The following is a 14818-nucleotide window of genomic DNA, read 5'->3' on the forward strand; positions in this document are numbered from 1 at the left end:
GTGTGTAACTTAAAAAGAAAAGCAGATTTAGCTTACATTTGCAGATTAAAAGACATAAATTCACTATCCAATTATCAATTAGTTCCAATTGTGTATGTCACACCCATGGTACTTTGTGACCCTCGGGTCACAAAATCAACTTCTCACATATCCAAGTATTGTTGATAATGACGATATGTCTGTTTCTGTCGAATGTTTTACAGTACATGCCGATGTGCCGCCAATATTGCACGAACAAGCACACATCACCTTTAGTTGCGAATTGCGAATTGTTAAGCGGGCAGTGAAATAATGTTTTGTGACTCAATCAAATGCCTAACATGTACTGCGTATTGTTGAAAGCAACAATTTTAATTTGAAATTTAAGAACCAAGATAAAATGAAAATATTCACATCTATCATATGGGCTACTAATACAGGTCAGCTTTGAATTCGGTAAACATCTTACTTAAAATGACTTCGCCACAAATAGCAAACAGAAAACTATCAGATACATGGGATAGATATTTAGTCGTTTGTTGTTTTCATTTATATAATTCTAGAGATGTAATCAAAATGCAAGCCATGTATACCATTACGTGGTATTCCAACCAATAATGGTAGAGTATGATGCTATCCCATGAAAAAGTCCCCCCCCCCCAATTCCAGACAATGTGTTTGACAGTCACGTAGCATAGACAGGGCATTTTATACACGGTCGGCAAAAGTGATAACACTGAAAAATACGAAATTATATATCCGTCGAACGACAGTTTCTTATTATGCTCGACATTTCAAGACCGTTGTAGTCTTAATGTAACACGAGTCCTCAGTAAGCTGAGCGCTACTAGGTTGCACACCAAGGCCTTCAGCCTTGGCACTATAGGGAACTGGTCTTAAATATTCCACTCACTCATTTGAGTATTTCAGTTCATTCACGCGATTGATCATCGGTTGTTTTGTTGTTTAGTTCTTTGACTTCTGCGGTAAAAAATCTCTGCAAAAAATGAAATTACTGAAGTTGTAATGTTATGGATATCCGGAAGTAATGCATTAAAAGATAAACAGAAATCAGTCAATACAAATAATAACAATACTACATGTTGTATTCCTACAAATTTGTACTGGAGATGTTACAAATGAAAGAAGAATGCAAAGGACAACAGGCGATGTGACATTGGGAGAACGTACTTGAGAACTATTCGCTGGTGTCCTTAACATACGATCGAAGTCAGTCATGAGTTGGTCTGGTGTTGGGCGCTCGTACCTGTCTTCATGCCAACAGCGCTGCATAATCTGGTATCTACGAGAAATGAAACATAACAGTCTACGATAATCAACATTCTTATGCCGTGTGTAGGCACAACTGGTATAGTATTAGTGCTCTTAAATCCTTATAGGTGCTGAGAGTAGTGTTGGTGGCGGCATGGAGCTCGAGTGTGGGTGGTTGGCTTATGTTATCTACGTATTTAATGTATATTTCTATTGGTAGAAGAACTACTTTCCCCCGAGGAACAATAGTGCAGTTGTATTTGATAAAAGACAAAACCTGTCATGTTGATAACGATAAAAACCCTATCAATTCATTGACTATCAGTCTAACGACGTTGGCATCTTGGACATACCAGGCTAGAGAATCAAAGATTAGAAGACAAGATCACTCACGCTGTAGTTGTACATCCTTCTGGTTTCACAGGTCTACCACCTTTTTGTAAATACTCAAGTAAATCTTCTACTGGAACATTCATCAATGGAGAACCACCTTAAGACCAAAATGGAACATAAGACATTGAATCGGATGGAACTACCACACACTTGGTGCGATTGACAGTTTTCGCTGTTTCACGTACGAGGGACTACTTTCATTTGTGTATGATGAGTCTCAGCACTTACCTAGTGAACCTATTTCCCACAGTAATATTCCGTATGACCACCTGTGATATGAATAACCAAGTACAAAATTACTATGCAACAGGACATTATAGAGTGTGAGGAACGACACGTATACAGCAATAAGAGAACACTTGATTCATATTTCAGATGAGATGTAATCCTGGAAAGTAGTAATTACAGAACATTCCGATTGTGTAACAAACATTATTGGTAATTTGAAGGCAAAACCAAAAATGTTTCGGGAAGGCTCAATGATACAGACAGATGTTCATGTAATACTATTATGTTTAGCACATTGATGTATTCAGATTCATTGTTATTGATCGCAGATTATTGAACTGACATGGATTAAGCCTCATTCATGTGTTCATTGTTCGGACCTTCATCTTACCTGTCTCCTTCAAGTGTAAAGGTTCCATCAACGAGAAACTCTACAGGCATCCATCGCAATGGAAATCGACAGTGTTGATTTGCCTGAGAATATATATATATATATATGTTACTACAGTTACTGTGGATAAAAAGTAATGTGATGCATGTCGTCTCGGGACAACCCTCTTGCCATTAGAAGGCCCCTCTAACAATGGAATTATCTTTTACAAGGCGGACAAAGCAAACATAGAAACAAGAAAGGACAATTTAAATGGCAAAAATTTCAAATCCCATCAGCAAGAGCGAAAGATTCACTTCGAAGTCTTTCATAAACGAAAGTCACAAATAATAACAAACGTTCCTGTTACACGGCTGCAGGTATACATGGGGTTTTTGTCATTGCAGTCGAACATCCACATGTTAGTGCCTTTTCGAAGGACAACAACATTTTCGTTGTTTAAAGGAAGATGCACAGATACTTTTTCACGAAGCGAAATCTATCAAAAACCCACCCACAAGAGTGAATGATAGTCACTCCCAAGTCTTTCGTAAACATCTCGACCAAGTCCAAAATCTCCAATCTTGGCTGTGAAATCGCTAGTCAGGAACACATTGCGAGCAGCGATGTCTTTGTGCATCACACCTTTCACCGACATGAACGACAGAGCATTGGCGATGTCTCTGGCAACTTTTATCAATCGTGTCTCTGTTTCTGTGCTGAGAAATGTCAGTGATTTAAGGTAGGTCTTCAGATCACCTTCGGATGCATATTCTGTCAGTATGTATTTCGAATCTTGAAGAAAGAAAGCATTTACATAACTAAATGAATTTGCTTTTATGGTAAATAACGTTGGAAATTTTTTTGCAAACCCATGTCAAATGAACAAAAGTATGAGAACTTTGAAAACAATTCCACATATATAGTTATTAAGATTATAGATCTTTTCATCGGTCAAGAACGTCTCTAATATTCAAGACAAGCTTGACTACATAACTAAGGTAGCTGTTCTATTACATCTTGTATCTTTGTCAAATTGTTAGTGTTACTAATAGTCCAAAGCTTTTATCAATACAAATACGCTATTAATTTAGCAAGAATATTATAGTCCTACCTCCACTTATTTCAATGCCAAGAAAAGAAATAATATTAGGATGGTTTGCCAATTGCACAAGACACCGTACTTCGTTGACGAAATTTTTCCGGCTTATAGCATCTGAACGAGCTGAATAGAAACAAGAATATACAGTTCAGTAGGCGTAAACCCTGGCTGATTAGATAAGAATACTGTAGAAGAAGTCAAAAAGAGTACAAGTCAAAGTGTGGGTTACGTCTGTATATTTTTCAAAGCAGGATAGGATTTGGCCGAGGGGTTTTGACTGTGATGCCGTCGCTATGTGATTGGATGCCGTACATTGTGAGTGCGAATCCGATCGGAAATCTACACTATTAGAATCCTCTCGCCTGTTATCAAAGGAAGGTTTAGTATTGCAATAACTGGTCTTCTTCATCCTTCAATGATGATACCATGTATAGTTTTATTTGAGTTCGAGATTTCTGTACCGTCTATTCTTAGTTTAGAATATTGAATTTCGTACACGCTGTTGATGAAAAAAACAATCATATGATCGTGCTTGAGACCATGTCTTTACTATAACAGCTCGCAAGGTTTTCTCCTGAGTTGAAACACTTTTGTCAAATAGTCGACGGAAAGAGTAAGTTTACAGGAAACATCGTGGCATGAAAAAAGCTAGAACTTATTATCACCCTGAAAATTGTTAATATATTAACTACATTTTCTTGTATTGTTAGGCAGAAAATGTTATTGTAATCAGAAACTTTAATGGAGCAGAGCGATTACAAACCATTGTGTTTAATTGCAGCCAAATACAATGTACCAGAATACAATCTCTCTTCACTGGATTTCTCTATTTCCCATGGAAGTCTAATTATTTCTGACTGTGTCTTCTTGGTTGTGACTCAATAAAATCTTCATTCATTATCTATTCTGAGACCTCATGCAGGTATTCTTATTGCATATACCCTCTTCATCGAAGTCAAACCCGTCGAAGTCGATATCGTCATCAAATCTTTTTGAAAGATTTTACGATACCAATGATATTTCTATTTTCACTGATTGCTTATACGGTAAAGTTGAACGTAAGAGAAAACTTGCAACTCTTCACAATGATGACAAAAGAAACTTACGTGACAGAAATCTGTTCCAAAAATCTTTTTATACTTTAATGGTAAATTTGAACGTAAGAGAAAACTTGCAGCTATTCACAATGATCACAAAAGATACCTTACATGATAGAAAACTGTTGAAAAAATCTTTATAAGCATACCATTTAAAGAACAACTTTTCATGTGCCGTAGTCTTTTGCCTTAGTAGTATGAAAACAAAAGTGTAAAAGTTGAGCGAAAGAAGTTCAAAGCTCGTGTCATTCACACGTCCCAAATTTTCTATTGATAACGGCGGCAAAAGGATTTCCCGACATCGTCACAAGATCCTATAAAAATGCGTCGGTTATCGTAGACTTTATTTTCTGACAAGTCATAAGACAGTGCACGATCATCATGGTCAAGAAAAAAAGTAATTATTAAAAACATTCTCGCTGTCGGCATGCCTAACTACCGTCGCAATCAGCTATAGAACTTGGTTTGCTTTATGAACTTCGCCGAGATGCAGACAACATACACGATCGAAATGCTGTAGCCGTTGTTCAAGATGGTTGCAAAGTTGAAAGTTTGAAGCGAGAGGTAGCACGGATACCGGGCACGGTTAATTTCGAATATCATCGATCGTGACATGTCAGTTAACAAAAAATACTACTTGAAGGCAAAGAAGAAGGCATTCTTCCATTCTCCAAGAATTGGCATGGCACAGAAATGCCACGTCGGGTTTTATTTGGCAAATAATGCGGCTGTACCTCTGCCAAATCAATCAGTCTGAGGTACTGTTTTCACCGTACATATTCACTAAAACAGACCAAATCATGCCGCTGACAAAAAAAGAAACGGCCCTTTTAAGGGCCACAACAGTCTCCAAAAAGAGAACTACTGATACCCAAACTTTTTTGTGTTTGTATGAGTGTAAATTGTGTTTGTTTGATCGTGATGAAATGAGCGAATCGTACTTGATCGACAAGTCCAAAAACCCGACTATCCTAAATGTTCATTTCATGGTAGCCAAATTGCATCGAAATGTTTGATTCGTACTTAATCAGATGTTGAAAAATCTGCTTATTTTGATGGTAGCAAAATGACAGTAATGAAAAGACGACATCGAGACGCTAAAAAATCCGACTCTTTTAATGTTCATTTAGGTAGTGAAATCGCCAGGAAATGATAGAACTGTTCCCACTTTACATGTTCAAAACTCCAACAATAGTGTGCGTATGTGTGAGGTTTGATACTTCACTTTGACACTTGTTTGTGACTTTGATAAGCAGCGTAAGATTTGTGGATATCCTTGTCTCATTACATGACAATGACTCTATTGTTCCAGTCAAAATTCGGGTTTACCCCCTGGGGGTCTTATAAACGAACTAACAGCTAACATTATTGATATATATATATTTTATAATAGTACTATTTATAATATATATATATATATATATATATATATATATATATATATATATATATATATATATATATATATATATATATATATATATATATATATATATATATATAGTTGTGTAGTGTAGACGGCACACGTAAACAATCTTCAACTGATCCGTTACCTCAGTTGGTAGAGCACCCGGACTGAATTCGGGGGACGTGGGTTCAAGTCCTTCATAGGCCATTTTTTCAACCCCAAATTATTTGCAGTGTAGAGACACTCGATGTAGTTGTGTGATTTTTCTCATTAGTTTCGAATTTAAATTTCCACGCTACAGAAAATGTGGAATTTGTCATATTACAAAACACGTTTCTAGTTATATTATATATATATATATATATTATATATATATATATATATATATATATATATATATATATATATATATATACATATATATATATCGATTTATCTCCACGCGTAGCTATATGACGGATATCATAAAATTTTCGCACTCCCACTCACTTTAATATCATTTACATCTTAGGTAAGACGAAGTGCAATCCGTCTCGACGTTGTTACAGTACAACCTTCAATAAGAGAGATATTGACTCACTTTCACAGAGAGTTTTAGCAGCAACTACTTGTTCCCTTCCATCGATTGTCAATCGAGCTTTGTGGACTCGTCCGTACTCTCCGACGCCAATCGGCTCTTCCTTTAATATCTTCAAAGCTTTCGTCTCAACATTCCACGCTGATACTGCCATTGGTAAATGTGCCTAGTCCGCAAAGATATAGCAAACTTTGGATAAAATGGGAGTAACAAAAATAAAGTTTAAAAAATAAAACTCTAGGGAAATCAATTAACCGTACCTTTCATAACCTGTTGTCTATTGTTACTGTTCATTACTTGCGAATTTACATAAAAGAATAAGTAAGGCTGAAAATTGTAACAGTTTTATCTTTGTTAATAGTCACCATCTAGAGGAATTTGATTAAGGATCTTTCTCAAACATGAAGAAGCTTGGAATTTTAATTTTGTATACATTATATTCTTAATATGATGTGAGCCACCAAAAGAAAATCGTAATCCAGAGATTTCTCTTTGAGAGTTAATTGTCTTACGGAACACCCTCCAACATTTGTGCTAAATGTTAACTATTATATCACATGTAACAGAAACTAAACTATACACACTTTCATTCTCATGCGCGGACATTATCAAACATCACTTATTATTAACATAAGATATGCATCTACATTGATATATCATGAATTATAGTGAGCAGCTTGCCTTTAGATAATCGTCAAACTCTTGATCGTTTCCGTCTACAGCTACGTAAAGTCGTTTCTTTTTTGCAACACACGCAATCAGGATTATAAGAATGACCACTGCACTCGCTAGTATGATCCATAAATAAACTGGTAAAAATATGGTTCCAGCTGATGGTAATAAGTTTTTAAAATGAGATTAGAATATTTAGCCGATCGAACATGTCATGTTTTTTTTATTAGTTGTGCAGTTGTTATTTATTACACTTAAGGAAGCTTTCTTCATTTCGGGAATTCGTTTGCGTTTTGGCTATGATCGGGTTGCAGTGTCATAAACGTTGGCACATTGGTAGCATGTGTGGTGAATTTCTATATAAAACCAATGGCCATGATGGAGTGAGATATATGTGAGAGAAATTTTTCGTGTAAATTTTCATCTATTTTAATAGCGCCAAAACGTGCGTGGAGGGACTGTGGAACAATCATATCCCATACAGAAATGTAATTTTTCGGATCGGCCTTCAGAGAGACAGGATGTCCATTTTTTCTAAAAAATTTCACAATATAGTATTTGGGTTTTGGCCATCTTAAAATCCATAAACTTTCGAATATTTTACAAAACATTTTACAGAATTATTTTGCGATCGCATTTCGAGAGTCATTAGTCTAAAACGTTAACGCATCAGGCTTCTATGCAGTAAGAATGTGAAATCGTTACCATATATATAATTACGACTTTGAAATGAGTATAAATGCTTCTTCAATGAAATGAATATGCAATTTACAGTCAAGCCGAGGAGAGAAAATTATCATATTTAAGGATGTTATAAGTTAAATGTAAGGTCGTTCGACCGGTAAAAAGTGTTCCTTATAGAGCATTGTACGCAGCTTACCAGTTTTTTCCAGTCTAGCAACACCTACTGAAAAATTGCAAAAAGCTGTGTTATTTGATTGATCCGAAGCCCACATGATGATGTCATGCTTTCCAATACTGAATCTTTCCCCCGATTCCCGATTTGATTCCAAAACAATTGGCTGACCGGAGTTGTCACTTGATGACGGGTTAATCCATTGGACTATTGTCGAGTTGTCATTAACGTCTGCTAACACTGTTTGGTCAGTTGGACAGCCAGTGAGATTTGGAGCCTGGACGTCTGTCGAGTAAAAAACTGGATTAAGTCACGCCTGCCCTCTATTTCAAGGTACCCAAAATTTTCATAGCATCATAGAGACATGAAGAATAAGGCCTAAAAATAATGATTATAAATTCAACAATTTAGTAAACCAATTCAAAATGTGCATAAAGGAGCAATTATTTCAAATACGTTGAAACTCAAACCTCTCACCCAAGTCGCACATGTTTCCGGTCCATATCCATCCATCTAGACAAATACAGCCTAATGATCGATCACATCTCACGGCATGCGTACAATTACATGTGTTGTTGCAGAAATCACCAAACAGGTTTTCTGCACAATCTATGAAGAAAATTTATGAACATAAAGTTGTTCAAATGTACAATATCTTGTATTAATACAATATGATTTGCAGAAGATATAAAATACCTAGCATAGCATAGATTTCAGTCATATTTATAAACACATATTTCAGACTCGAAGCCACATCAGCTGTACGGTTTGATATGTTTTCATGTATACTTATATATAATCTTCCGGTATTTCGAACGAGTGTGACGTCATCGAAGACGAGGGTTCCCCCAACATAGCGGCAGATAGGTTGAGGGAAACATGAGTGAGAAATACTAGGAGATTATATATTTATCACATGCATAGACCCACTTTTTATTCGAATAAAATTCACTTTCCCGTGCGATGTAATTTGGACCTTTATCATGTCAGCGTGGCGGGTGAAGTAGTACGGCTCCAGCTGATTCCGTTTCACATTCGAACGCACGTTCCTCTCGATGCGTCAGAGTAGTCTCTCGCTGTCGGATTTTCCGAGCAAAACTTGAATGGATATAACCTTTATCATCGAGCACAAGGGAAAGGAGGATGATATAGTATATTCAGATGTATTATTTTGTTTAAAGGTAAAGTAATAATGTAAAAAAAATGCAATGCATCGAAATTTAACCTTGTCTTGCTGTTCATAGCGCTTATACGTTGTACACACTGTGCAATGCTGCAGTCATCATTTTTACTGCTATCTAAAAATCTTGTCAGTTCCTGACTTCGGTCATAATAAATGAATAAAACCACCATTGAACTGTATCACATCGTTCTTGTTGGTCATTTATGTAACCATACTGCACCTAGGAAAATTATATTGCTCGAAACTGGCGAGGACTGGAGGAGTACGATGCCGTATGAAGATCGTACGTTCGCATATATTCTCAGCGCCTTGGACGCTGTTTGAAAGTGAGAGGAAAAGTGTATCATCGTTCGTCGTAATTATGAATGAAACTAAAATCATAAACAATCACAGTAAACAAAGCGCAACAAGAAACTTTTAACATTTGCCATGTAACGTTCATTCGATCTCGATTTTACTCGTGTCTTATGAAAACACTTCATTGTGGCCGCGTCTCCTATCGAGCTGTCGACGAAGTGGCACAAGCTTCTGAAAACCGCGTTTGCCGTACGTTACTACAGTAAACATTCTCGCTTTAATACAGCCTACCGCAGAAGTTCAACAGCAATACAACACTTTGCCGATGCTAAGAATTTGACCTATCACCTGACAGGATGATGTGTTGATTTGAAACATCATATTCTTAATATATGTGTTGGATGCATGTTCGGTGATAAATTTGTCGATTTTGAGCGAAGACGCGGCTGTTTACGGCTCGTGACGAGATAGCACAGTACAGTGGTTGTAGCAAACGTAGGGAGTAGACGACAATGAACACTCTCGTTTTCCCCAGTTGAAAAAACCAGACAAACTTTCACAATCGCTACCAAAAGCTTTGAAGTTTTTGCTATATATTACCTTTACCGCATTTTTCAGTAAACTCCTTTGTGCCCACTCAATTTTCATCTGATCCAGAATGCGTACAAACAGTTTCAGTAGAAGAAAAAGTGCCGACCTTATACCCCTACTTCTGATGTTAGAAGTAGGGGTATACGGAAATCCTGTAAACCGTATACCTATAGTGTGACGTCATACTATAGGGATAACTGGGTCTATGTGTGTGATAATTATACATATTCCTTGATAACAGTTTTAAAATCTGCCAAATCATATAAGAATGGACATTGTTCAACTTATTAACACAGTTTGTTTCTCTGAAATGATGACAATAGAAACTAAGTCTTGAGAAGAAAAAACTTGATTCATAAAACTTTCAGGGAAAACTCGATTGCATAACTATACACTGTGTTGTGTTTGAAAGGTTCTTAACTTCATATTTCATCTTAGTTTCGCAGTAAGAAGAACATCGTTGTGATTTTAGAGCAAAAATAATCAAAATAGATACAAATATTAAACCTAAAATAATAGTATTGTCCCTTTAGAATACAAACCAAATACAAACGGATTTTAGAGAGGGAAATTAGTATTATTCAACTACGTCAATTGTGTGTTTGAAATTAGTTTGAGTTATCAGCTAAAATGATTCAAAGTAGCTACCTGCATAAGTAACAGTAGCTTCAGCAGTGTTCTCTACTCCATCTTCATTGGTAACTGAACATTGGTAAGTACCAACTCTTTCTTCATCGAAGTGAGAGATAGTCAGCTGACTAAAACATAAGAAGACGCATTTTGACAAGTCATTGGTTGACCTCATATTATTCAAATAGTATAAAACATCTACTTATGATTAGACCGGGTGATCTAAACTTGTTGAGATTATTTTAGGTAGGCTGGGAGGCCATAAGGTTGAGAATTTTTAAAATGGTTTTGCTTACAAGAATGTACGTCACTTACTTTCGCATTTTTGTTGTATTCGTGACGAACGTCTCTTATAACACCATATAAAAAGGGGTTTTTATATCCTTGTATATCAAGTATAAAAGTAGATTTTCATTCATCAGTATGTTTTGTAATTAGACGAAGATTAGATGAAACGAGACCTATAGTTCATCAAATATCAGTAAACTACAGTTATTAAAATAAACGCATGGTCCGTGTCTGGAAAAAATGCTGTGGGTTTAAAAGTGCTATGCGGAAGTATTCTTGTCCACAGGAAATGTCTCGACGATCATGCAGCTGATAACGAAAAAATGTCTTTCGTTTCATTAAATCACAAACTCTACTTCAAAATCTGCACTTTTAATTTGTGTTTGCTTGATCTTTAAGGCTGGGAAATGGTTTTCCTTCGCAAAGCATTACATGCCGCACAACAAAACTTCACATCGTTATAATTATTCGGTGCTATGGTAATACTAATGGCGAAGAGAGTGTGAACGCTGTGTTCCCGAGGTATTTACGCACCGATAGACGATAGTGCTTTAAAGAACAAGAATAGTTAAGTGTTTATTAGTCCCCACGGACACCGTCCGGGGGACTTATAGGTTTGGTCATGTCCGTGCGTGCGTGCGTGTGTCCGTGCGTGCGTGCGTGCGTGCGTGCGTGCGTGCGTGCGTGCGTGCGTCCGTCCGTTCACGCAGATATCTCTGAGATGCCTGGAGCGATTTCATTCAAACTTGGTACAAGGATTACTTCATATGTCATACAGATGCACGTCATTTGTTTGTGATACGATCCAATATGGCCGCCAGGCGGCCATTTTATTACGATTTTTTCATGTACAGAGCCATAACTCAGGCATGTTTCAACCGATTTTATTCAAAGTTGGTACAAGGACATTGACCAATGTCATAGATATGCACGTCAATTTGTTTTGTGATACGATCCAATATGGCCGCCAGGCGGCCATTTTATTAAGATTTTTTCATGTACAGAGCCATTACTCAGGCACGTTTCAACCGATTTTATTCAAAGTTGGTACAAGCTTATTGACAAATGTCATAGCTGTGCACGGCAATTTGTTTTGTGATACAATCCAAAATGGCCGTTGTGCGGCCATTTTATTACGATTTTTTCATGTACAGAGCCATAACTCAGGCATATCTCAACTGATTTTATTTAAAGTTGGTACAAGGACATTGACCTATGTCATACATATGCACGTCAATTTGTTTGTGATACGATCCAATATGGCCGCCAGGCGGCAATTTTATTACGATTTTTTCATGTACAGAGCCATTTCTCAGGCATATCCGCATGTTTCGACCAATTTATTCAAAGTTGGTACAAGGACATCGACCAATGTCATAGCTATGCACATCAATTTGTTTTGTGATGCGATCCAATATGGCCACTGTGCGACCATTTTGTTACGATTTTTTTCATGTCCTGAACCATAACTCAGACATGTATCAAGCGAATTCATTCAAAAGTATTTTTTATCACAGACCTAATGAAGAGGACTCTATCCTCTCTGAGGACCTGTAATCAAAATACCCATTAACAAGTGGGGACTGTGTCATCAACGATGACTTGTTTCTGTAATAGTTATCGTCTTTAAAATATTCGACACCAAAATCTCATAATTTCTTGCTAAGTCACATTACTTACAGACATCAATTTTTGGTTTGCTTGAATTAAAAAGTAATTCTGTTTATAAAGTACCCTTAAACTTAAAGTTATGTCTTTTTAGTTGTTTGCGTAGCAGTGCAAATATACCATTGGTACACGCGAGTGCTTATGTAAGTGAACTGAGTGCCATAGGTAATACCGAAAAACCGTAACGTTATCCCATTCATAGGAACTCTGTTTAAAGCTGTTGTGGCTCATGCCAGAGAGTAGCGTGTGCGTTAGAAAGTACTGACCTGCTATACAGTTCATAAGAGATCTGCTCCCTTCCACCGTGTAGTATTCTACTCGACGATCCGTCGAAAAATGTCCAGATTGTACCGTTGGTTTTAAACGTGTAGTGACAGGAAAAATAGAACATTTGGCCGTAGATCGGCTCAGCGCCCATAGCTGTTATCCAAATCTCTTTTAAAGCTGCAATGAAATACATGCACATTATATTATCGAGAAAGTATACATGTATTCCTCTGCTAAATTGCACTGTGGTAATTCAGTTATTATGACTAAAATATTGTTGTGAATTTATTCTCGGCTACTCTTATATTAGTACGTAACATTTGGCGATATGAACCTCTTTAAAAATGATCCAGCACTGATTACGGTATCACTGTTGTGGTGGATTTTTGTTGTCTTTTAATTTCTTCCGTATTTGCAAAGGATATCTATGAGTGAATGTGCGTGTGTATATGTGTGTGTGTGTGTGTGTGTGTGTGTGTCTGTGTCTGAGAGAGAGACAGATAGACAGACAGAGACAGACAGAGAGAGGCAGAGAGAGAGTCCGTCCGTCTGTCAACTTTTTGTGCATGTCATAACTTAAAATGTTTTTCCCTAAATGAAGTACAATTTTGTATTCAACATAATCATGGAAAGATCTACGTCTGATTAGATTTTAATAATAATGTGATTCTGTATAATTGACGATCATTTGCATAATAAAGGAATATGTGCAATGGGCTATATCGCAAGAATTATTGAACCAAGTTTAATGCAGCCGTTTAGGCACTCCGATCGTTCTGTGGTCTTAGTATGTTAAAATGTTGGTAACCGTTGATTAAAATTATAAGCTTAAATGCCCATTTAAGGAATTATTGTACAATAGGCTATTTATCAAATTCAGTGCAAGGAATTCTGTGAGACCTGTAAGGTACGTTGGCACTCAGGTGGCTTATGCTAAGATGTGGATTGGTGTGGCATACTGATTGTTTGCTTATACGTGTATAAATGACCTTTTCTGTAATTAGGATGTACATGTATCAATAATGCATGCATCGATATTGAGCGGACATCTGCGAATCATCGACCATACTTAGTTTTATTATTGATGACATTTTGATGGTCATTACATTTTGATTTTAGCTAATTTCAATATTATCTGACGTTTTGCATTGTAATGATCATAACCAAGCCAAATACGTCTGTTGTTATTATGTTTGAGTTGGCCTATGCATTAATCCATACAGTAAAACATAAAGGTAAGATTTTCACGCCCTTTTAGTGATCAAATGTAATTACCGATATCGCAGGCAGGTCCAGTCCATCCTTTGGAGCATTTGCATGCACCATTGAACCCATGGCAAGTAGCACCGTTCTGACATATGCAGTCTTTATCACAGAAAAAACCATATCGACCAGAAGGGCAGCCTATTGGACACAATGGTTGAAAATGCAAGAGATATAGAATCTAAAAGTTACCGAATAAAAAGCATTCTTCAAAGTGGGAATATAGACTCATTCTGCCATTTTTTCATGCTCAGTGGTAGGCTGCACAACCCAAGGATAAGCTCCCTCCTGCTGCCTCTCGGTACACAGACTGGCATTATGGAGGTGTATATTTCAAAGTTTACATTTTTATCATCTTTTGTCATACAACTATTTACATACACAGTGTAGCCAATTTCAACCGTTTGGTAAGTTTCTGTATAATTACGATTTTATTAACCTCATTACGTTTCATGAACATTTAATTTTATTGTCATGTTGTACTTTACCATGGAGAGCGATAAATAGATAAATGTATGGTGATGTAACGTAAACATAATAAAAAGTCTTAAATTTCATCAACTACAAACTCGATTTCGATCCTCTTTCCTCGTAGGGCAATCGTTTGCACTCTAACTTTTATAAAAGCTCCTATTTATCATATGTATTGATAGCAGCTATAGCTTTCAGAATAATTG

General features: G+C 36.6%; 1 protein-coding gene across 1 annotated transcript in view; it reads right to left on the reverse strand.

The window, feature by feature from the left end:
- Positions 1 to 322: 322 nt before the first annotated feature.
- Positions 323 to 14818, reverse strand: part of LOC139147332 (uncharacterized) — a 39990-nt gene continuing 25494 nt past the window's right edge. Inside the window, exons 10-23 of the mRNA XM_070718392.1 lie at positions 14154 to 14282; positions 12878 to 13055; positions 10674 to 10783; positions 8432 to 8563; positions 7979 to 8239; positions 7108 to 7256; positions 6430 to 6592; positions 3357 to 3467; positions 2757 to 3037; positions 2264 to 2346; positions 1873 to 1913; positions 1645 to 1741; positions 1171 to 1282; positions 323 to 976 (exon numbers count right to left, since the gene is read on the reverse strand). Coding sequence (XP_070574493.1) covers positions 911 to 976; positions 1171 to 1282; positions 1645 to 1741; positions 1873 to 1913; positions 2264 to 2346; positions 2757 to 3037; positions 3357 to 3467; positions 6430 to 6592; positions 7108 to 7256; positions 7979 to 8239; positions 8432 to 8563; positions 10674 to 10783; positions 12878 to 13055; positions 14154 to 14282 — 1913 coding nt within the window. The 3' untranslated portion in view covers positions 323 to 910. The remainder of the gene's footprint in view (positions 977 to 1170; positions 1283 to 1644; positions 1742 to 1872; positions 1914 to 2263; positions 2347 to 2756; positions 3038 to 3356; positions 3468 to 6429; positions 6593 to 7107; positions 7257 to 7978; positions 8240 to 8431; positions 8564 to 10673; positions 10784 to 12877; positions 13056 to 14153; positions 14283 to 14818) is intronic.

Source organism: Ptychodera flava, chromosome 13, assembly GCF_041260155.1.
Source record: "Ptychodera flava strain L36383 chromosome 13, AS_Pfla_20210202, whole genome shotgun sequence".
NCBI classification, from domain to species: domain Eukaryota; kingdom Metazoa; phylum Hemichordata; class Enteropneusta; family Ptychoderidae; genus Ptychodera; species Ptychodera flava.